Source organism: Entelurus aequoreus, linkage group LG01 (genome assembly GCF_033978785.1).
Source record: "Entelurus aequoreus isolate RoL-2023_Sb linkage group LG01, RoL_Eaeq_v1.1, whole genome shotgun sequence".
Taxonomy (NCBI): Eukaryota; Metazoa; Chordata; class Actinopteri; order Syngnathiformes; family Syngnathidae; genus Entelurus; species Entelurus aequoreus.
Genome location: NC_084731.1, coordinates 39,712,663 through 39,734,745, shown reverse-complemented (window position 1 = coordinate 39,734,745; position 22,083 = coordinate 39,712,663). Strand labels below are relative to the sequence as shown.

Sequence of the window (22,083 nt, the reverse complement as noted above, 5' to 3'; positions counted from 1 at the left end):
TGTTGAAATGATCCGAAGTAGCAATATTAATAATGTTGCGTTTATTATGCGTATTGCACTTTAAATAGTTTCGACCATATCTAGGAATTGATACGACGGGGATATTCAGATTGTTTGCTTGATGTTGCGATAAACTGAACGCATCATAGTTAGCTACCTCAGTACAATGTATGTCTGCCTCTGACACGGTCACAAAAGAAAAAACATTATGTGAGTTGTGTTTTATTCTAAGAGAATTGCTATGTGTGCAGGGATTATCCAGCCTGACGCCGGCTAGTTCTAGTTTAAATGGCTTCTTACCCGGAGACTCCACGTTTCTTTGGTTAGCTTTTCTCTTTGTTGTTAGCCCAGCTCGGCATCCCCGCTTCTGCTTCCGCTCGCACCGCCTATGTCGTCTCCATTGGCGGTCACCGCTAGCACTTGACTCCGCTGCTACAAAGGCCGCTCGATGTAGCCCACGAAGTATTCCCATGCTAGCGAGGAGGTCCACCGTACATGCATCTTTCAGTCTATAACGACCCGATCCATCCACATCCAGAATTGTCTGTCGGTCGTATGTGATCACAGAGTGTTCACGCTTTGAGCCAGCCATGAAATTGACAGAAATGACGGGTGTTTTTTGCCAAATCGCTCTACACTCCCAAGAGCGTTAGCAGAGCCGCAGCATCGCCATCGCCATGCGCCGCCATAATAATAATAATATATATTGTTATTTGCTGAAGTATATATTTTATATACTGTGTTTTATTTAATTAATTTATTTGAGACTATTATGCTTTTTTTTACCTTTATTATTATTATTTCCATTTCCACATTTAAACATGTATAATTGAATTGAGTGAGCACTGACGCTCGGAGCTGTGGAGAGAGATTCCGTTTGCCGTGGACTGTGTGTGACGCCCTGTTTTTGTTTTTTCCAAAAAAAGGTGAATAAATCCCCGTGATTCAACTCCGGTGTGTGTGCCTCACTAAGAAAATACACAACGCAGAACGCTGACTGTTACATACATAAAGTGTTGTAATTATATTGTAAAATGGATGAATGGATGTTTAAAACAAAACTGTTATTATTAATTAGTAAGTATAAATTTTTTGAGCCTTTTTAGAGAAAATCATATCATTGTAGTAAATTATGCAAATTACTCGATGATGTCATGGTGACCACGCCCATAGCCACGCCCCCACCGCCACAGGTATCTTGGCAGTTTATGGGAAACACTGTGGTCTGAGAGTACATTTCAGGTCCATGTTGGCAAACGTTTTACTAAGAAATAACTTCTGTCCGGCCACTCTTAACATACAGGCCTGATTAGTGGATTGCTGCACAGATGGTCATCCTTCTGGAAGGTTCTCTTCTCTTCACAGAGAAATGCCGTAGCCTGACAGAGAGACCATCAGACTTGGTCACCTCCCTGACTTAGACTAAGATGAATGCAGCAATGTACAGAGAAATCCTGGCTGAAAACCAATGTTTCCCACACAATCTGATGGAGCTTGAGAGGTGCTGCAAAGAGGAAAGGGCAAAACTGCCCAAAGATAGGTGTGCCAAGCATGTGGCATCGTATTCAAATATATTTGATGCTGTAATTGCTTACAAAGATAAATCAACAAAGTATTGAGCAAAGGCTATGTGAATACCTATGCACAAGTGTTTTTAAATGTTTAAAATGTTGATACATTTGCAAAAAATACTAAACATTTTTTTTCACATTGTCATTATGGGGTATTTTGTGTAGAAATGTAAAGACAAAAAAGGTATGTATTCCTTTATGGAATGAGGCTGTAACAGCTGGGATAGGCTCCAGCATCCCCCTCCACCCCGAAAGGGACAAGCGGTAGAAAATGGGTGGAAGGGCATTACAAAAATGTGGAAAAAGTGAAGCGCTGTAAATACTTTCCGGATGCACTGTACAGCTATATAGGGACAACATGACATAAAAACAACAAAACATTCAGTCGTGTTTGCCAACAATTTACCTGAGGCTGGCTGTACCTCCCTGTGACGTCACAAGGAAGCAGCAGCTCGCGTGGTGCCCGTCTCTAATTGGACTTCGGATTCGGACCGGGGCATCAGACAGGGCGAACCGTACTTTCTGTCCACACACAGGGCACCACAGACCCGCTGCGTCTGCCAGTGTGAACACAGTCTTCCCGCAGTGTGTGAATCGCAGCAGATCTCCGAGCTCCATGAAGGACTGTGGACTGACAACTGGACCGGAAGTGGGGGCGGAGACCAACGCTTTGTTCGCGTTTTAGAAATACAACACCTGGATACATATATTTCAAAAACTGCTCCATGGAACATATTTAAAAATATTTGTAATACAAAATACTTTTTTTTTTTGACAACGATGACAAAATATGTTCCCACTTTAGCGTCGTCTTTTAAAGATTGCATAAAGGAAATACAATAATTCAAGTAGAAATACACCGACTGTGTGCATTGTTTTTTTTAACCAGAGAAGTTTATTTTTATTTTTTTTAACTTAAAGACGTTTATGAGATGTTCGGAACCTGTATTTGATAAGACAGACGTTGCTTTCCGGACGTGTTTGTGTGAGACGCCGCTGTCAAGACGGTCACAACTCGGAAGCTAACAATATTTTGGTGCTAGGAAGATGAGCACCAAACAGGTGACCTGCAGGTGAGTCAGTCTGTCCGTCTCTTCATAATATCGGGGAATGTTAACCTCGGGCTAATGTTTTTAGGTTGTTTCTTGCGTGACCCTTGTTGTTAGCATACACGCAGCCTGTTTGTTGCCAGTCGGTCCGCGTCCTCACATTAGCCGAGCAGTTAGTCTGGTGCAGACAAAACCATCCACACAGGCAAACTGTATCCACACTTATACTTAACCGCTCATTTTCGTATCAGGCTATTGCGTGGCTAAACCGCTTTTGGGGTTTTAATTTTTTTGTAGTAGCACTTGAAACACTTAAGCCATTCTGTCCCGATGACCTGACACCACCAGTGTAGTGATACCCACAGCGTGTCACTGTTGTTATTTTAGCAATATCATTAGGCTGCTTGGCGTTATATTTACTTATTTTGGCCTCCGTTTAACGTCTACGGTGCTCGTTAATCCATAGGAAAGTTGATCTAACATGACCTTTGTCTCGTTTTTGTCCCACCTGATTAACAATATTGTATGACTTTTCTTAATTTGATTACATAGTATAATTTTAATGTTATAATTTTATTGCATTAGCTATAATCTGGTGCAGAACATACACTATATTGCCAAAAGTATTTGGCCACCTGCCTCGACTCACATATGAACTTGAAATGCCATCGCATTCCTAACCCATAGGGTTCAATATGATGTCGTCCACATTTTGAAGCTATTACAGCTTCAACTCTTCTGGGAAGGCTGTCCACAAGGTTGCGGAGTGTGTTTATAGGAATTTTCGACCATTCTTCCAAAAGCGCATTGGTGAGGTCACACACTGATGTTGGTCGAGAAGGAATGGCTCTCGGTCTCCGTTCTAATTCATCCCAAAGGTGTTCTATTGGGTTCAGGTCAGGACTCTGTGCAGGCCAGTCAAGTTCATCCACACCAGACTCTGTCATCCATGTTTTTATGGACCTTGCTCGGAATTGTCCAAAATGTTTTGGTATCCTGGAGTATTCAAAGTTCCTTTCACTGGAACTAAGGGGCCAAGCCCAACTCCAGAAAAACAACCCCACACCATAATTCCTCCTCCACCAAATTTCACACTCGGCACAATGTAGTCCAAAATGTACCGTTATCCTGGCAACCTCCAAACCCAGACTCGTCCATCAGATTGCCAGATGGAAAAGCGTGATTCAGAGAAGGCGTCTCCACTGCTCTAGAGTCCAGTGGCGACGTGCTTTACACCACTGCATCCCACGCTTTGCATTGGACTTGGTGATTTATGGCTTAGATGCAGCTGATCGGCCATGAAAAACCCATTCCATGAAGCTCTCTGCGTACTGTACGTGGGCTAATTGGAAGGTCACATGAAATTTGGAGCTCTCTAGCAACTGACTGTGCAGAAAGTCGGCGACCTCTTTGCACTATGCGCTTCAGCATCCGCTGACCCCCTCTGTCAGCTTACGTGGCCTACCACTTCGTGGCTGAGTTGCTGTTGTTCCCAAACTCTTCCATATTCTTATAATAAAGCAGACAGCTACTTTGGAATATTTAGGAGCGAGGAAATTTCACGACTGGATTTGTTGCACATGTAGCATCCTATGACAGTTCCAAGCTGGAAATCACTGAGCTCCTGAGAGCGGCCCATTTTTTCACAAATATTTAGGCTAAGTGATTAGGAAACCTAGGGTTGCAAAGCGGTGGAAAGTTTCCGGTAAATTTCCGGAAACATTCCGGAAATTTATCACGGGAAGTTAAGCTCAGGAAGTTTGGAAATATTGACAATTTTTTGATTATTCAAAGTTGGACACCGTCCATGGGAATTAATGGGAATATATGGGAATAAATGGGGAATTACAATAATTATATATTATTGGGCACTTGTCTATATGCTGCTGCATCTTTGTGGCATTTTTGACGTAGCTCTTTGCACAGTATTTGCAAATGTAAACAGCCTTTCCGCCTACATTGGTTGGGGTGAAATGTCTCCACACATCAGATGGTGTACGTGGCATTATTCTGTTTGTATGTATTTATTCTTGTAAAACACTAATGCAATGCCACACACAGATATAAATAGTCAGCTAAACAATTGGAGTAGTCTTTAAAAATATTTTACTGATGGACAAATTAATATAAATAGGCTAGATGAATAAATGAACACTCAATCAGCATGCTAAATCAAACTATAAATAGTTTGATTTAGCATGCTGATCCTACATTCTTGTATGACAACAGAATGGCTAGCAAAACAGAAGGCAGAGGAAACTACACGTTTTGATTTAGTATTTGCTAGTTGAACTTTACAGATCACAAAAAAGGTACATTTGGATCGCTAACATTGTTAGCATAAATGAATGGGATTTAACATATAGAAAATTAGCATCACGGCTCACAGAGAAATATTTTCGGTTCACTATGAGACTGTGGTGGTACATAAACCTAGCTAGCTAGAGATATTTGCCCCAAAATCATTTAACAAGTACAGGAACAGCTAGCTAGCTTGAGTGGAAGTCTGCTGGAGTATCCTCCAGTCATACAGTAACAAGCAATTACACCTATATTAAACTTAAATACCATAGATCAAATATATTTACCCCAGTACTATCATCAAAACTTACCTGACTGGATGAAGTCCTTGGGCTCAAATACTAGTGTGGCCTCAATAGCCCTGCTGTAGTGTGTAGCATGCTGGGAATTATCTGTGTATGTGATGGAAGAATGCACTGCACATGTGATGGAGGAATGCACAGTGCAGGGTTGAAATTCAACTGAATTTGCATTAAATCAGGTTGTTTTAGCTAATAATCATGCTGCAAGATCTAGCATGTTGCATACAACGTTTATTCCCATTAATTTCCTATTAATTCCCGTTAATTCCCATATATTCTCGTTAATTCCCATGGAAAGTTTCCAACTTTGAATTTTCCCGGAATTTTGCAAACCTAAGGACACCTGATTCTGATCATTTGGATGGGGGGCCAAATGCTTTTGACAATATAGTGTATCTGTCTTTGAGCTTAATGTCTCTGTGCATTGTCCCTTCAAATAAAGACTAAACTAAACTCAACAATGAATTCACTGGGCTGTCACTGATAGTGTAGTAGTGGTTCACTGGGCTGACTTCCATGCAGCCAGCGTTGGGGGTTTGCATACACGCTTTTGTCATATTTGGTCAAGTTAAAATAAATCCAAGTGCGTTTGCTCTGCTAGTACGGTTCGTTTGGTCTAAAGTGGACACAGTCTAGGTCCAAACAGGACCCGACCAACCAACAGACTGTCTGAAAGACGGGTCTCAGTCTCCTTGCCAGCGGACTCTATAGTCTTGAGCAGGGGTGTCAAACTCATTTTAGAAAGGGGGCCACATGGAGAAAAATCTACTCCCAAGTGGGCCGGACCGGTAAAGTCACGGCACGATAACTTAAAAACAAAGACAACTTCAGATTGTTTTCTTTGTTTAAAAATAGAACAAACACATTCTGAAAATGTACAAATCATAATGTTTTTTTTTTTTTTTACACTTGCATGTTGCGGTTAATAGTATTCTATCTTTATTTGTCGTTGTTCATACTTTCTGAATAAATTATGTGATAATGTTCATCAGTCAACTCATTGGTGTTCATTTTCAATCTATCGAGATAAAAAAATAATATCAAAATCAAATGACAGGATGTTATTTATGTAGTTTGATCATTGTCCTCGACTGGTGCACTAACATCATGTGGTTTATTTATTTTTTTTACATATGTAGCATCATCTACAAAGATACAAAGAATTGCTATTGCGAAATCTAGTGGACACATTTAAAACAGCTGTTTCTTTCATTCAAAAAATTTTGGCTCATTTTTATAGTTAGCAAACTCATCCCGCGGGCCGGAGAAAACCTGTTCGCAGGCCTGATCTGGCCGTACGTTTGACACCCCTGGTCTTTGAGTGAGGCTCGCCTCGCACCTAGAACACTGCATATATTGTGACCAAATTTGTTATTTACTTCTTTCAGCAGCTTTATCGACCCTGAGCAAAATTCCAAAAAGTGTATCTGTCTTTTAATGAGATACGCTTTATAAAAATGTGTTATTGTTCTACAATCTATTGTTGAAGTATAGGATCAGGACTCGAAATCATATTGGAGGCTAAAAATGTTGATCAAGACATCCCTAGTCAGTGTTCTTACGCATGGTTTTTAAGTTTGCCAAAATATATTTAAGTATTAGCCGCCCAGGGTGTGCCAGCCAAATTTAGACTAAGCTATGAAGTTACAGTGGGTACGGAAAGTATTTAGACCCTTTTAAAATGTTCACTCTTTGTTTCATTGCAGCCATTTGCTAAAATCTAAAAAGTTTATTTTATTTCTCGTTAATGTGCACTCAGCACACCCGATCTTGATAGAAAAAAACAGAAATGTAGAAATTTTTGCAAATTTATTAAAAAAGAAAAACTGAAATACCTCACGGTGACAAGTATTCAGACCTTTTGGTGTCACACCCATGCTGTTCATTTCTTCTGATCCACCTTGAGATGGTTCTGCTTCTTCAGTGGTGTCCAGCTTTGTGGAATTAAACTGATTGGACTTGTTTTGGAAAGGCACACACCTGTCTATATTAGACCTTAAAGCTCACAGTGCATGTCAAAGCAAATGCAAATCATGAGGTCGAAAGAACTGCCCAAGGAACTTCGAGACAGAGTTGTGGCAAGGCACAGATCTGGTTACAAAAGCACTCAAGGTTCCGAAGAGCACAGTGGCCTCCATAATCCTTAATGGTGACACTGCACTGTTTTTGGAATTTTTTCTATCGATCACACTCATTATGAAAGACGACGGATGTATATTTTTGTATTTATTCTAAATTGTAAATAAATGCAATCATAAGTCTGCTTATAATGAAGCCTAAGGGAGCCACTCTATTCTACCTATAACACCCTTAAAAACATCCAAACACCTCCATTAAGGTTTTATATTCATGATGTAAGTATATATGTAATGTAGTAACAGGCACATTTATAACATTTAATATTTACATATTTTGATCATTTAAGTCATACGCGGCGCATTAATTTAAAAAAAACCGATCACGTTTGCTTTTTTTTTTTACAACTCCATCACTGATCACTACTCAATGCAGACTTTGAGAGCCAACACAAATACGGTAATAAAACAAAACTTACCGTACAATGTCTGCTGACTGCTAGGATGTTCATATATTCCCGTTTAGATGAAGAATGACTCATAACCCTCTCAAAGAATGCGGGGGTGGATTCATTCTTGCCATTGGCTGTCAAAGTGTACCAATTTGACGAGCAAGGAAACGAGGAAGCAGCTGATAAGTCAATCATGTCAACATTGGCACACAAGCTCGTGATCTCGGAGTCGCTATAAATATTTTGTCTGCGTTACCGCTTATAATAACAATATCGCTAGTACTTGGTTAATATTCAAGTCACAAAATATAAATGGAGTATTGGTGCCACATTTCGGATGTTTTTTTATTGGGTTTTATGGGCGGAATAGAGGACCTCCTATTGTCCCAGCAGACTTTTATTTACGTTTATTTACGAGTTAGGATGCAGTAAAAAAATTAATCTGTCATGTATGTCATAATGATTGTGAACGATAAACACAATTCCAAAAAAAGTGCAGTTCCCTTTAAAATGGAAGAAGTTTGGGACGACCACAACTCTTCCTAGACCTGGCCGTCCAGCCAAACTGAGCAATGGTGGTAGAAGAACCCAAAGATTAATGTGACTGAGCTCCAGAGATGCAGTAGGTAGATGGGAGAAAAGTCCACAAAGTCAACTATCCCTGCAGCAATCCACCAGTCGGGGCTTTATGGCAGAGTGAAACAGAGACGGACCTCTCCTCAGTGCAAGACATATGAAAGCCTGCATAGGGTTTGCCAAAAAACACATGAAGGACTCATAGACAATAAGAAATAAGATTCTTTGGTATGATGAGACCAAGATTTTAGTGTTAATTTTAAGCGATGTGTGGAGAAAACCAAGCACTGTTCATCAGCTGTCCAATACACAATCCTAACAGTAAAACATGGTAGTGGCAGCATCATGCTATGGGGGTGTTTTTCAGTTGCAGGGACAGGACTGTTTGCAATTGAAGGAAATATGAATGCGGCCAAGTGCAGAGATATCCTGGAAGAAAACATCTTCCAGAGTGCTCAAGAACTCAGACTAGGCCAAAGGTTAACCTTCCAACAAGTCAAAGCTAAAATAACAATGGAGTGGCTTCGGAACAACTCTGTGACCCTTCTTGACTGGCCCAGCCAAAGCCCTGACCTAAACCCATTTGAGCATCTCTGGAGAGACTCGGAAATTGCTGTCCACCAATGTTCACCATCCAACCTGACAGAACTGGAGAGGATCTGCAAGGAAGAATGGCAGAGAATCCCAAAATCCAGGTGTGAAAAATGGTTGCATCATTCCCAAGAAGACTCATGGCTGTACTAGCTCAAAAGGGTGCTTCTACTTAATACTGAGCAAAGGGTCTGAATACTTATGGCCATGTGATATTTCAGTTTTATTTTTAATAAATTTGCAAACATTTCTACATTTTTGTTTTTTTCTGTCAAGATGGGGTGCTGAGTAAGGCTGCAGCTAACGATTATTTTTCTATCGATTAATCTATAGATTATTTTTTCGATTAATCGGTTAATCTATAGATTATTTTTTTCGATTAATCTATAGATTATTTTTCCTTTTACCGATTATTTTTTTATTCAAAATGATGAAAAAATAAATGTAGGCCCGTTTTTTCAAAAGGCATGGCTTTTATTTACAAAAAAAAAGAAGTATGGCCACTCAGTCAACATTGACAACAACATGACTAAATATTCTGTAACAATGTAAACATTTAAAACTTTTAACATTTAAAAAAATTAAAAGTAGCTTATTTGCTTTTTAATGTGCAAATATAAAAGTCAACATCCAGTGCAAATCTTAATATTCTGCAATAGTATAAGCATTTCAAAAGTAAAAGTATTGCTTATTTTGCTTTAAAATGTGCAAAAATAAAGATAAACATCCAATACAAAAAAGTGCAAAACGAATATTCTGTAACAGTGTAAACATTTCAACAAAAGTGAAAGTATTGCTTATTTGCTAAAATGTGCAAAAATAAAGATAAACATCCAATACAAAAAAGTGCCAATATAAATATTCTGGAGCACTGTAAACATTAAGTATTGCTTTTAAAATGTGCAAAATAAACATCCAGTCCAACACAGTACACAATAACCAATTCTACTCATTCCAGTGAGTGACTAACAGTTGTAATGAAGAAAGGTTAGCATGTCTACATGCTTTGGTTCTTTTCTTGTTTACAATATTCCCAGCAGCTGAAAATAGGCGCTCAGAAGGGGTCGATGTGGCTGGAACTGAGAGCTAATTAGCCTTCACCTCAAGCCAGGATTGCGAGTGAGCTGAGCTGCAGTTTAAGTTTCTAGAAGGTCAACGGGCTCATAGTGATGTTACTAGTAGTTGACTGGGAGGTGTTTATTATCATTTGGGGAGAGTCCGCTGCCTGATGCTCACCTGCTAAACACCTATCTGCTCCACCCTGAAGCGCTGACTACATGCGCTCTGAATACGCACTGCTGATTGGCTGATAATGCTTCATGTGTACCAATCAGATGGTTGTGTGGGTGGGACAATGCTGCGTGTGTACCAATCAGATGGTTGTGTGGGTGGGACAATGCTGCGTGCTGAGACAGAGGCAGACGGAGCAAAGCAGCTTGTTAAGACTTTAGCTTAGAAACTCGTTCGGTACACCCCCGTACCGAACCGAAAGCCCCGTACCGAAACGGTTCAATACAAAACACGTACCGTTACACCCCTAGCAGATACAAATGACACATTCATGTTTTTGTGTAATGATGACAACGTATGCTCGCGCGGACGATTGACTAGTTGATGGTTTTCTTTTCAAATGTTCGTTCATAGCCGTTGTGCTGCTATGATAGGCCATTTCCGCTCGACACAGTGTGCATACAACAACATTATTAGTCCGTTTATTGAAATACTCCCACACTTTTGACCACTTTTGGCATGCTTTTCCCCCCTCGCTCGCACCGCTCGCATCGTCTTCTTTGATCGTCTGCTTTGCGCTTCGCCATGACGGTAATGTGACGTCATTATGCGACGCGTCGACGCACAAAAACGGCGTTGACGTATTTACGTAACCGATGACGTCGACTACGTCGACGCGTCGTTTCAGCCTTAGTGCTGAGTGTACATTCATGATAAATAAAATTAACTTTTTGCCTTTAGCAAATAGCTGCAATAAAACAAAGCGTGAAACATTTAAAGGGATCTAAATATTTTCCGTACTCACATGACTGTAAGTAGAGGGCAACAAAATATGAGCCTGCGGGCCCTGACTTTGAGACCTCTAGGATAAGTGCTAGAAAAAAGATGTCAGAATGGTGTTGTGTTGTCTGCGGCAGGTACTTTCTGCATGGAGTGTGCAGGGAGGGCAGCCGCTGCATGTTCTCTCATGACCCCTCCAACAGTAAGCCCTCCACCATCTGCAAGTTCTACCAGAGAGGAGTGTGTGCCTACGGAGAACGATGCAGGTAAGTTGTCAACTAAATTATACTTGGCAGGTGAGTTGTACCTTTTTTATAGGGTTCATGTGTGTGTTTGCAGGTATGACCACGTAAAACCGGCGTACAGAGTAGGGGCCGGGCTTTCAGACAACAAGGCGGGAGGAGGCTCAGAAGGCGGAGCTTCAGTCAGATCTGAACCCAGGAAGACGATGGTCCTGAGAGAGAGAGGTGACTCCTCACGTTTATAAGGATGAAAAGGACACAGTTAACATAGTAACATGTCACTTTGTCCTCAGCCGATTTCACTTCCTGCCTACAAACAGACTTGATGGACAAAAGTCTGTCAGTGGGCCAGGTCGACAGCATGTTTGGGGGTCAAGCAGGCGGCCTGGGCTCAGAGGTCACAGCTGCAGCACCCCAGTCATATGTGGACGCCATCAGAACGGGTTTGGAAGCTTCGGCTCCAGAACAAGGTGGGACACAAAACACTGGTTGCTGTTGCTCGACATCTTGCATCCGTTGCCCGATTGAACGTGGTCTCTGTTGCCATAGCGCCTTCTCCGATGGGCGGGGCCTTTCAAGACTTTTCCCAGCTGTGTCCTTATGCCGCTGCCGGTCGCTGTTACTATGAGGACAACTGCCCCTATCTCCATGGTGACCAGTGTGAGGTGTGCAGGCTACAGGTGCTACACCCACATGACCCTGAGCAAAGGAGAGCTCACGAAAAGGTACTGACACTATTTATTTTCAATTCTCCGGCTGACAAGCGGCTAGCAGCTAATTATGTATCTGCATACAGTGTGAAGCTTCTTTCGTAAGCTAATAAGCACTTCCTTTACGGAAAATAAACTGCATTTTTTAGTATTTTAAGTATCATTTTCAAGTAGCATTATCACTAACCTGTTACACATTGAGAGCAAGCCAGGAGCAGGCATGCTAATTGCTGGGTTGCATATGACGCCACATCCGTTTTTTTTCTTTGCGGCTTAGGCCATGTCCACATGAACACGGAGAGTTTCAAAAACGCATATTTAGGGTTAAAATGATCTCCATCCACACAAGTGTATTTTCAAAGCTGTCTGTCTACACACAAACGCATACACTTGCTGTCTTCCACATGTTGTCCAATCAGAAGCCTGGAAAAGTAGATACAGCTGACTTGGTGGCATTACACCTCTGTTACAATGTTTATTTTGATATACTAGACGTACAATGACGTGTACATTATTTTTAAAACCAGCCTGCACCTCCACAGAGCCCTGGGAACTTTATGCATCTTTTTTTTGGTGTTTAAAGCTCGCATGAACGCCTGTGCTGCTGAAAGCTGGAATTATTACATGTTTAATTAGCATTTAGTCAACAAGGTGATGTATTACATGTGGAGTGAAGTGTACATTATTTCTAAAGTTAGCACGCACTAACGAGCCAAGGAAGCCCTTTTGCATGTTTAAGTGCCTATAAGCGCACGGACGTGCGTATGCCACTGCAAAACTCTCATGGAACTATAACGCATTTAATGATCAATATAAAGATACATGTGCAATGAAGTGTACATTGTCTTTAACATTAACAAGAAGGAAGGATACATCATGTTTTCTTTAGTCGTTCGGGCGCGTTACATGCACGTGCACGGGCGCGCCCGACTCTTTCTACACAAATGGAAGCAACACACATAAGTTAACTTCATGATCTGTCGTTAAACAAAGAATTAAAAACATGAGATATTGTTGCAACTTTCTTATGACACAAAGCAAAACGTCTTGCTTGTCAAAGTTGTTCCATGAGCTGGAGGTTCGACAGCGATCGTATCCAAAACAGCTGACTGTCATTGTCGCTGGCGGGAGTGTCGCAAAGCCCATGGTTTTTTGTCAATGTCGAGTGAAAATAGAAGCATATTTACGTTCAAACTTACAGTAAATCCTCTTATAGTGTGTTTAAAGGCAGCAAGGCAGTGTTGCTGAGCTTTGGAAATGACAGCGCACAACCATGACGTCATTAGAGTAGTACAAGTCTCCGTTTGTGCCGTGTACACTCATACACTGAGCGGAGAGTTTTGGAACTCTACACTTTGGCCAGTGTTTGCAAAAGTCTGCGTTTTTAAAGACAAAAGTATGCGTTTGCGTGTGGACCAGGGGCCTAAACGCAGAGATAAGTGGGCGTTTATTAAGTATCTGTGTTCGTGTGGACATGGCCTTAATTCACATGATGGTCAACAAGCTTGAGCGTAGCATTAAAACAAGTGAGGGTGTGGGTGGAGTTTGAGCAGAAAATGCTGTATTGCTGTTCTGTTCTTGGTTTGTACGATCGTTCAAATAGAGAGATAGGGAAGAACTTTCATGGAGTCCTGAAAGAAGTCGTTCATAAAGGTAATATCAGGGGGAAAAAACGAAAGTGTGTCAAAGTAAATGGCTCTTAAAGAGGATCTGCACTTTTTGGGGGAATTTTGCCCATCGTTCGCAATCATGAGAGACAAGAAAACAAAAGTTCGTTTTTTTTTTGCATTCCAACTTTGAAAAATCGTCTCATTCTTAGTGGCTAGCAATGCATAATTGGAGCCATCAATTCTACCTCTAAATCGCTTTAAAATTACATTCAAAAACTGTCAACAATACTTAATTTATATTCCGTAACCTGTATAACAACCAATAAAGTAGTATCTATCTATCTGTAGGACCATTGTTATTCTAAGAGTGAACACTGAGGAACTCCTTTTCTACTGTGGGACGGCGTGGCGAAGTTGGTAGAGTGGCTGTGCCAGCAATCGGAGTGTTGCTGGTTACTGGGGTTCAATCCCCACCTTCTACCATCCTAGTCACGTCCGTTGTGTCCCTGGGCAAGACACTTCACCTTTGCTCCTGATGGCTGCTGGTTAGCGCCTTGCATGGCAGCTCCCGCCATCAGTGTGTGAATGTGTGTGTGAATGGGTGAATGTGGAAATACTGTCAAAGTGCTTTGAGTACCTTGAAAGGTAGAAAAGCGCTATACAAGTATAACCCATTTATCATTTATCATTTATTTACTGTCGTAACACGTCGGCATGCTTCAGTATTCGCCGTCAAAGGTAGCTACGGAAAAAGACAAGATAGCTTCTACATCAGCACGAAACACGTTTGAGTTCGTAATGCACAACACAACGCGATAGGACCCCAATTTGTACTGACTCTAAAAACATGAACAATCATATTACAGTATCTGTAAAATATTAGCCCATATTTCATGTTTTGTTTGTACACAGCTAGCTAGACAGCGTATGTACTGTAGTTGTAATAACACACATGATGTGCTGCGTGTATCATGATCAATATTTAAAATGTGACAATGGACAGTTGTGCGTTTGGTCCAGCCGGCAGGGGACTTTTTTCCAGTTTATGTGGGTAAGCACTACATTTATTTCGAAATAGCTTGGCTTCAAGTTCCACATTTGCAGCTTTGAGTCAAGCCGACCTCACACTCTCGGCTTCTGTCTGCTCCGTCTCACCCTTCCTTGTGCTGGCTTTTAGAAACATTAGTTCATCCTTCGTATATTTAGCTTCAAAATATATATATATACTATATTTATATTCCAGGTTTTCCTCTGAAAATATGTTTGTGACATGATGTAATTTGCATGTTCATGTATTTTTAGTTTTTGTATCACTACCCCACTCTTCCACAAGTAGGGTCAAAAGCGACACTAAGCAGTTCCTATGAAATCTTCTATGAACCTTTAATTCTTGGCAACTCTGACTGTCCCACTTACACATCTAATGTCATCTTTCACATTTGATGCAACTGGCCATCAAATTGGCAGGAGTGCCATGTCACTAGTTGTTTGCTGGCCATGTTGGCAAGAGAGTCAGGTGACTATTTCTGTTTAGTGGCCATGTTGGGAGGCAGCGTGGCGCAGATGGTAAAGCGGCCGTGCCAGCAACTTGAGGGTTCCAAGTTCGATTCCAGCTTCTGCCATTCTAGTCACGTCTGTTGTATCCTTGGGCAAGACACTTCACACTTGCTCCTGATGGGTCCTGGAAAAGAGCTTTACAAGTATAATCCACATTGAAAGATACAACACAAAACATGGGCTAAACATAACCAACTTGTTTAATGGACTTGCCATGGTTTTTACAAGAATGTAAAACGATCCAAGTTTTACAGTATTTGGAATGAACTCATTAGCTTTCTGTCATCCTACAGTCTTTAGTGGATCAGATATTGCCTCTTCCTGGGTGGTGAGACTGCTGACAGTCAAAGTTGAATCAGATGTGAGAGATGACATCAGATGTGTAAGTGGGACAGTCATAGTTGCTAAGAATGAATTAAATGTTCATAGAATATTCCACGGGAACATCCATAGTGTCATTTTGTCACGGATGATCGGTATCGGAATCGGCAGCATAAAAACTTGATATAAAGATCCCTACTTTCAATGACTTCCTGTAAACTAGATGGTCATGTGGTCCGCAGATGTGCCTGCTGGCCTTCGAGAGTGACATGGAGAAGGCGTTTGCTGCCCAGCTCAGCCAAGACAAGGTGGGATTACTTAGTAGTCATATGATGATGATGATGATGATGATATTGTTACTAGCTAAACCGCTTGTTGGTTCAGGTGTGTTCCATCTGCATGGAGGTGGTGGTGCAGAAGGTGAACCATTCGGAGCGCAGGTTTGGGATTCTGTCTTCCTGCTCGCATATCTTTTGTCTGGCCTGCATCCGACAGTGGCGCTGCACTCGCAACTTCAGCAACAAGATCATCAAGTATGAGGGTCTTATAACGCCGCCGCATGTCTACGTCCGTGCCTACGTCCGTGCCTACGTTAATGTCCGCTCTTGTCTCAGGTCATGTCCGGAGTGTCGCGTCATTTCCGAGTTCGTCATACCCTCAGTGTACTGGGTAGAAGACCAGGACGACAAGGACCACCTGATAGAGCTGTTCAAGTCGGGAGTGAGGTGAGTAAATTGTCCTTAGCATCCTCTGGGGCAGGGGTGGGCAATTAATTTTTACCGGGGGCCGCATGAGCAACCCGAGCACTGCTGGAGGGCCACATCGACAATATTTCAATTAAATTTTGCTCAATATTATTTTTGATATATACAGTAAGATAAATAATAATAATAATAATAATAATAATAATAATAATAATTAATAATAGTAATACTTCAACATAGTGTGTGTAACAGCATTCCATGACTAATATAAATAAATTAACATTAATAATAAATGACAGTAAAATAAGCACACGTATGACTGAGGAGTCATAGTGTAACTTTGTGTGGTGTTTGAGTTGTCCGACTTTTTGTGTGGCCATAAACGCACCAGTGGTTTAGTGGTATGCGTGTTGGTGACAGATGACAAGTTGGTTTTGGCCTGGTTTGTACGGCAGAAAATGACTAGTTTTTCGAGATAGAAGTGTTTTACTCATGTTTTTGGTGTGGTTATGTCCGAATATAAACAGTTTTGCTCAATAAAGTGATCGATATAATTCTTTTCCTCGAAGCATCTCGATAGACGTTACAATAATTGAACGGTGTTCAATTGAGCGGTGTTGACGAACACCGTTAGGGCCGCTTGTTGTCACGGTCACTCAAAGTTGCATTGCAAAATTACATAGAATAATATGTTTATTTTGTTTAGAATTCAGATGGGATTTGATTTGGTGCGCGGCATATATTTGCTGTGCACAGCGGACGCTTGAGCAGTGCGCAATTGCGCAGGCACGCACCTTAGAGGGAACGTTGCTTGGCAGTCCATGTCTTGTTGAAAACACGCCATTCCTCATCAACTTTTCTCTTTTTAGCGTCTCGGGTGTAAACCGTGCATCACTTGTCGCTGCATGTGCACCTTCACTCGCAGGTTACACACGGCCACACGCCCGTAAATAATACTTTTCAAAATAAAAGCAGCACAGTTGTATTGCGCGCACGACATAGATGTTTTTTCAACCTTATTTTGTAATTTGTGATTGCAGCTGTTCACATTCATTTACAATCACGCACACGCATACGTCCACACGGAAGTAATACAAATAACGATTTTCAAAACAAAAGCAGCACCGTTGTATTGCACACTCGACATAGATACTTTTTAAAATTTATTTTGTAACTTATAATTGGCCTCACGCGGGCCGGACAGGGATGCACAAAGGGCCGGATGCGGCCCGCGGGCCGCAGAATGCCCAGGTCTGCTCTGGGGTGTGTGTTGCTGTCATGAAAACATAAAATGTGGAATAAAAGAGCAATCGGGTGTAATGTAACGAGAAAATGTTGCAATATCGACACTAACAACTAGGACTGGGCGATTATATGATCGTGATCGATTGTCGTGATTAGTTTCAGTTCGATCACAGTGATCAGTTGTTACCATAACTACCTCGATCAAACATGGCAGAAATATCTACCAAGGTAGGGAAGCAATGGTGCTTGGAATAATCCTGCACGGGACAATCCGACTTTATTGACCGTTGTCCTGTGCGTGTCTGTGGACGTGTGCATGTGTTTGTGTGAATGTGATTGTGTCGGAGGGTGTGCGCAACAATCCCTGTTCACCGTCGCGAACGTCAGGCTTGTCACGACGTAATTAATGCTCAATCAGCGTTGTGTCTCTTCCACCTTACACAGCTGGAAGTGTAGCCCAGAAGAACAAAATATAGAAATATGGCCAACATGGCATAGAAGTTCAAACACAACATTTAAAGGGGAACTGCACTTTAGTTGGAATTTTGCCGATCAGTCACAATCTTTATTAGGAACAAGAAGACAATTTTTTTTTTTTTTTTTTTTGCATTCTAATTTGTTATAATTGGCCCGTTCTAGGTGGCTAGCAATACAGTTAATGGGAGCATTCCATTCTGCCTCTAAATCCCTTTAAAAATGCATCCAAAAACCGCCAACAATACTTAATTTATGTTCCGTAACCTGTATAGTAAACAAGCTGTAGCGACATTGTTATTGTAAGAGCGAACACTGAGGAACTCTTATTCTAACGTCGTAACACATCGTCTAGCGATGGCATGTTACGGTATTAGCCGTAAGCTAGCGCCGGCACGAGGTAAGCTTTTGAGTTTGTAACTCAAAACATAATACGATAGGACACCAATCTGTATTAACTGAAAAACATGAACAATCATATTGCAGTATCTGTAAAGTATTAGCCCCAATTTCATGTTTTGTATGTACACAGCTAACTCGACAGTGTATGTAGTTGTAATAACAAGCATGATGTGCTGCATGTATCATAATCAATATTATAGTGACTCACTTGATGGAAAATTGTGCATTTGGTCCAGCTGGCCGGGAACGTTTTTTTTCCGGTTTATTTTGGGTAAGCCACGCCGACCTCACTCTCTCGTCGTCTTGTCTGCTCCAACGTTTCACCCACTGTTTGTGCTGGCTCCTATAAGCAGCAGTCCATCCTCCGTATATTCAGGTTAAAAAAAATAAGGTTGTGAATCCTCATCGGTCCAAAAATAGTCATCTTTGTTGTCTGTTACCAAGTCTTCCATTATTAGAACACTAGCGTTTGTTGCCTGAAGTCTGAAGAACGTTGCTATAGGAATGGAAATAAATGCACTGAGAATATAAGTTCTGGAAATGCATAAAATGACAAAAATATTACATATTATATATTGTTATGAACATGTCTGTTATTACATTACATACCTGTGTGTGTGTGTGTGTGTGTATATATACTTTCAGTCTGTATCTAAAATGTTGATGGAGGGTTTTGAAGTTGTTTCAGATGGCTTTGAAGGCTACAATGGTGACTCCCATTGGCCACATCTGGCCAACGTTTTTTATCATCTTCGGAATCCTAAAAAAAAAGACATGTGTTATTGTCTCTCATTATATTTGAAAACGATGGGCAAAATTCCCCAAAAAGTGCAGTTCCCCTTTAAAAGGAGCAGCAGCTTCAGTGGAAGACTGTACTCTCACTGACTGCTTGAGCTCATGTCGTGGTGGTGTGATCCTGCCCTGAATGCGGTCTCGCAGGCAGGCACAGAATGTCTCCGTCTATTGGTTCTGACTGGGAGAACAAACACACCTACTAATTCAATCAGGAAAAATACATTTTATCTCTAAATATTTTTGAATGAGAATTTTTGTATCTGTGTTTTCTCTGATTCAATTGTTATAAAATGTACTAAAAAACTCTGCAGACAAGATTTGTTCAAATCATTTTTGAGTTTGTGGATAAAATAATTTTGTTCTTGAAATAATCATTAAACATGTTTTGTGTGTTGGTACACATTATTCTACTGTACCTCAAATTCAAACTGCACTTTAATGTATTTTCATTAATTATAAAAATAAGAATTTGAGTTTTAAAAAAACTCCAAAATCGGGGTCACCGCTTTCCCTTTGCCAAACCGCTGGTGAGAAGCACTGATGTATGCAACTAATTAAAGAATAAAAAAAAATCTAAATAAAATTTGAATGTGTCATTTAGTAAATGTTAACCTAAAAAAAAAGGATTCAGTAAAGGTGGGTATATTTGGGCACCTCACGATTCGATTACGATTATGATTCAGGAGCTACGAATCAATTAAACATTGATTATTGATGCACCTTTAATTTATTTAGCGGTTAGCTAAGCTACAAAATACAAGGGAGAGATAAAGGGACGAGTGCAACTCCACGGGCAGGGGACAAAATATACGAGAATAATCAATGATGATTGGTTGGGTTACGTATTAGAACGTCCGTGATTGGTTGGTTTACTATGATGAGTCACGATTGGTTAAGATTAGGCCAAAACATTAGGGACAGGCCAATCAGAGGTCAGATAGGGCGGGTCATCGAACAAGGAAGGGAAATCACAACAGACACGCACATCCCAAATGACGACGAGAGAGTCGGAGAAGAGAAGAGGGAATATTATTTCCCCCCTTGTCCCTCCACCAGGGCACCGCCCTGGACTTGGCTGGGGACCTGCGGCCCCCAGACCCCAGGCTAATTTTCAGTCTTTTTCATTAATTTCAAATCACATGCCTGCTAAATAAGCGTTTATCACTTGCAACTTTTAAAACATTGCATTTTCAATAAGAAACTGTTAAATGTATTCCCATTATTTTATTTATAGAAATGTGTAAAAAAACTTGAACATAAGTGCCTTATAATAAAGAAGCGGATCTCTCGGTGAGGTGGCCCGCATTTTGAGTCACCGGGACCTTTAACATTTACTAGAATTGAGGATAGCCCGAAAGGTTACAATAAATATTGTATTAGTTTTGAAAATGAAAAATATCAAAATGGCTCCGCATGCTTTAATTTGTCAGTGTTCAGTCCTCAGTGGAAAACATTTGGACACTCCTGCACTAAACTCAAAATTCACACACTAGTAGTAAACGGTAAATAGTAAGGATGTCCGTTAATATCGGACTGCCGATATTATCGGCCGATAAATGCTTTAAAATGTAATATGGGAAATTATCGGTATCGGTTTCAAAATTATCGGTATCGGTTTCAAAAAGTAAAATGTATTACTTTCTAAAACGCTGCTGTGTACACGGACGTAGGGAGAAGTACAGAGCGCCAATAAACCTTAGAGGCACTGTCTTTGCGCGCCGGCCCAGTCACATAATATCTATGGCTTTTCACACACACAAGTGAATGCAAGCAATACTTGGTCAACAGCCATACAGGTCACACTGAGGGTGACCGTATAAACAACTTTAACACTGTTACAAATATGCGCCACTCTGTGAACCCACACCAAACAAGAATGACAAACACATTTCGGGAGAACATCCGCACCGTAACACAACATAAACACAGAACAAATACCCAGAACCCCTTGCAGCACTAACTCTTCCGGGACGCTACAATATACACCCCCCGCTACCCCCTACACCCCCCCCCCCTCACCTCAACCCCGCCCCCCCAACCCCCGCCCACCTCAACCTCCTCTCAGGGAGAGCATGTCCCAAATTCCAAGCTACTGTTTTGAGGCATGTTAAAAAAAATAATGCACTTTGTGACTTCAATAATAAATATGGCAGTGCCATGTTGGCATTTTTTTCCATAACTTGAGTTGATTTATTTTGGAAAACATTGTTTAATGCATCCAGCGGGGCATCACAACAAAATTAGGCATATTAATGTGTTAATTCCACGGCTGTATATATCGGTATCGGTTGATATCGGAATCTGTAATTAAGAGTTGGACAATATCGGGATATCGGCAAAAAAGCCATTATTGGACATCTGTGGTAAATAGAGTGCAAAGTATACTAATTGAGGTTTATCAAAGAATAATTTCATTTGCGAGAGTATTTACAGTGGTTGTATATATGTACATGTGTGTGTGTTTGCAGCAAGAAAGCCTGCAGGTACTTTGACCAGGGTCGTGGCATGTGCCCCTTTGGGGGTAAGTGTTTGTATCTCCACGCCTACCCGGACGGAACCCGAGCAGAACCCGAAAAGCCGCGGAAACAGCTGAGCGCCGAGGGAAACATCCGGGTCAGTGCCTGCGACCGCCATGTCGATTGACGGGTGTAGCGCTCGCGACTTAACGACCTCTGCTGTGTCTTCACGTCAGTTCATGAACAACGTCCGGCTGTGGGACTTCATTGAAGAGCGCGAGCAGCACCCTGGCCGACCTTTGCCCTCCCTCGACGATGACATCACAGAGCTGAGGGAGCTCTTCATGCAGCTGTCGGCGCCGAGCCAGGACGGACCCGATGCTCCGCCCGATCCAGAGCAGTAGCGACCAGATAAAGACAGCGTTCCCGCGCAAACAATGTGACGAGTTAGAAAGTGAGTTTTCTTGTGTGTAGAAGTAAAGTCGGCGTCCACACAGCAACACTTCTTTCCTGCCAGCTTGTAAATGAATTCATGTATTTATAGGAGGTCACAACAGTCCAGTGGTTGCTTTACATGACTCTGAGCTGTGTTTTATTCTTGATGTCATCAAGCTAATAAAAGCTGTTGTGTAGAACTGTA

The 22,083-nt window shown here is 41.3% G+C and overlaps 2 protein-coding genes across 2 annotated transcripts in view; one reads left to right on the top strand and one right to left on the bottom strand.

The window, feature by feature from the left end:
* The window catches only part of LOC133651951 (MKRN2 opposite strand protein-like), a 21,368-nt gene extending 19,103 nt beyond the window's left edge, over nucleotides 1-2,265 (bottom strand). The window contains exon 1 of the mRNA XM_062050231.1: nucleotides 1,978-2,265. The gene's annotated coding sequence lies outside the window, so the exon portion shown is untranslated. The remainder of the gene's footprint in view (nucleotides 1-1,977) is intronic.
* On the top strand, nucleotides 2,103-22,083 carry LOC133651945 (E3 ubiquitin-protein ligase makorin-2-like). Its single transcript, XM_062050222.1, has 10 exons — nucleotides 2,103-2,644; nucleotides 11,065-11,193; nucleotides 11,267-11,394; nucleotides 11,463-11,639; nucleotides 11,719-11,894; nucleotides 15,610-15,675; nucleotides 15,752-15,900; nucleotides 15,982-16,092; nucleotides 21,456-21,600; nucleotides 21,680-22,083. Exons 1-10 carry the CDS (start codon nucleotides 2,619-2,621, stop codon nucleotides 21,845-21,847), a joined length of 1,275 nt encoding a protein of 424 aa, XP_061906206.1. The 5' UTR covers nucleotides 2,103-2,618; the 3' UTR covers nucleotides 21,848-22,083.

Coding starts and splice junctions, on each gene's coding strand:
- LOC133651945 (XM_062050222.1), top strand. CDS start 2,619: ATGAGCACCAAACAGGTGACCTGCAG. Junction 15,901..15,981: donor TTCAGCAACAAGATCATCAA/GTATGAGGGTCT, acceptor CTCTTGTCTCAG/GTCATGTCCGGAGTGTCGCG. Junction 16,093..21,455: donor CTGTTCAAGTCGGGAGTGAG/GTGAGTAAATTG, acceptor GTGTGTTTGCAG/CAAGAAAGCCTGCAGGTACT.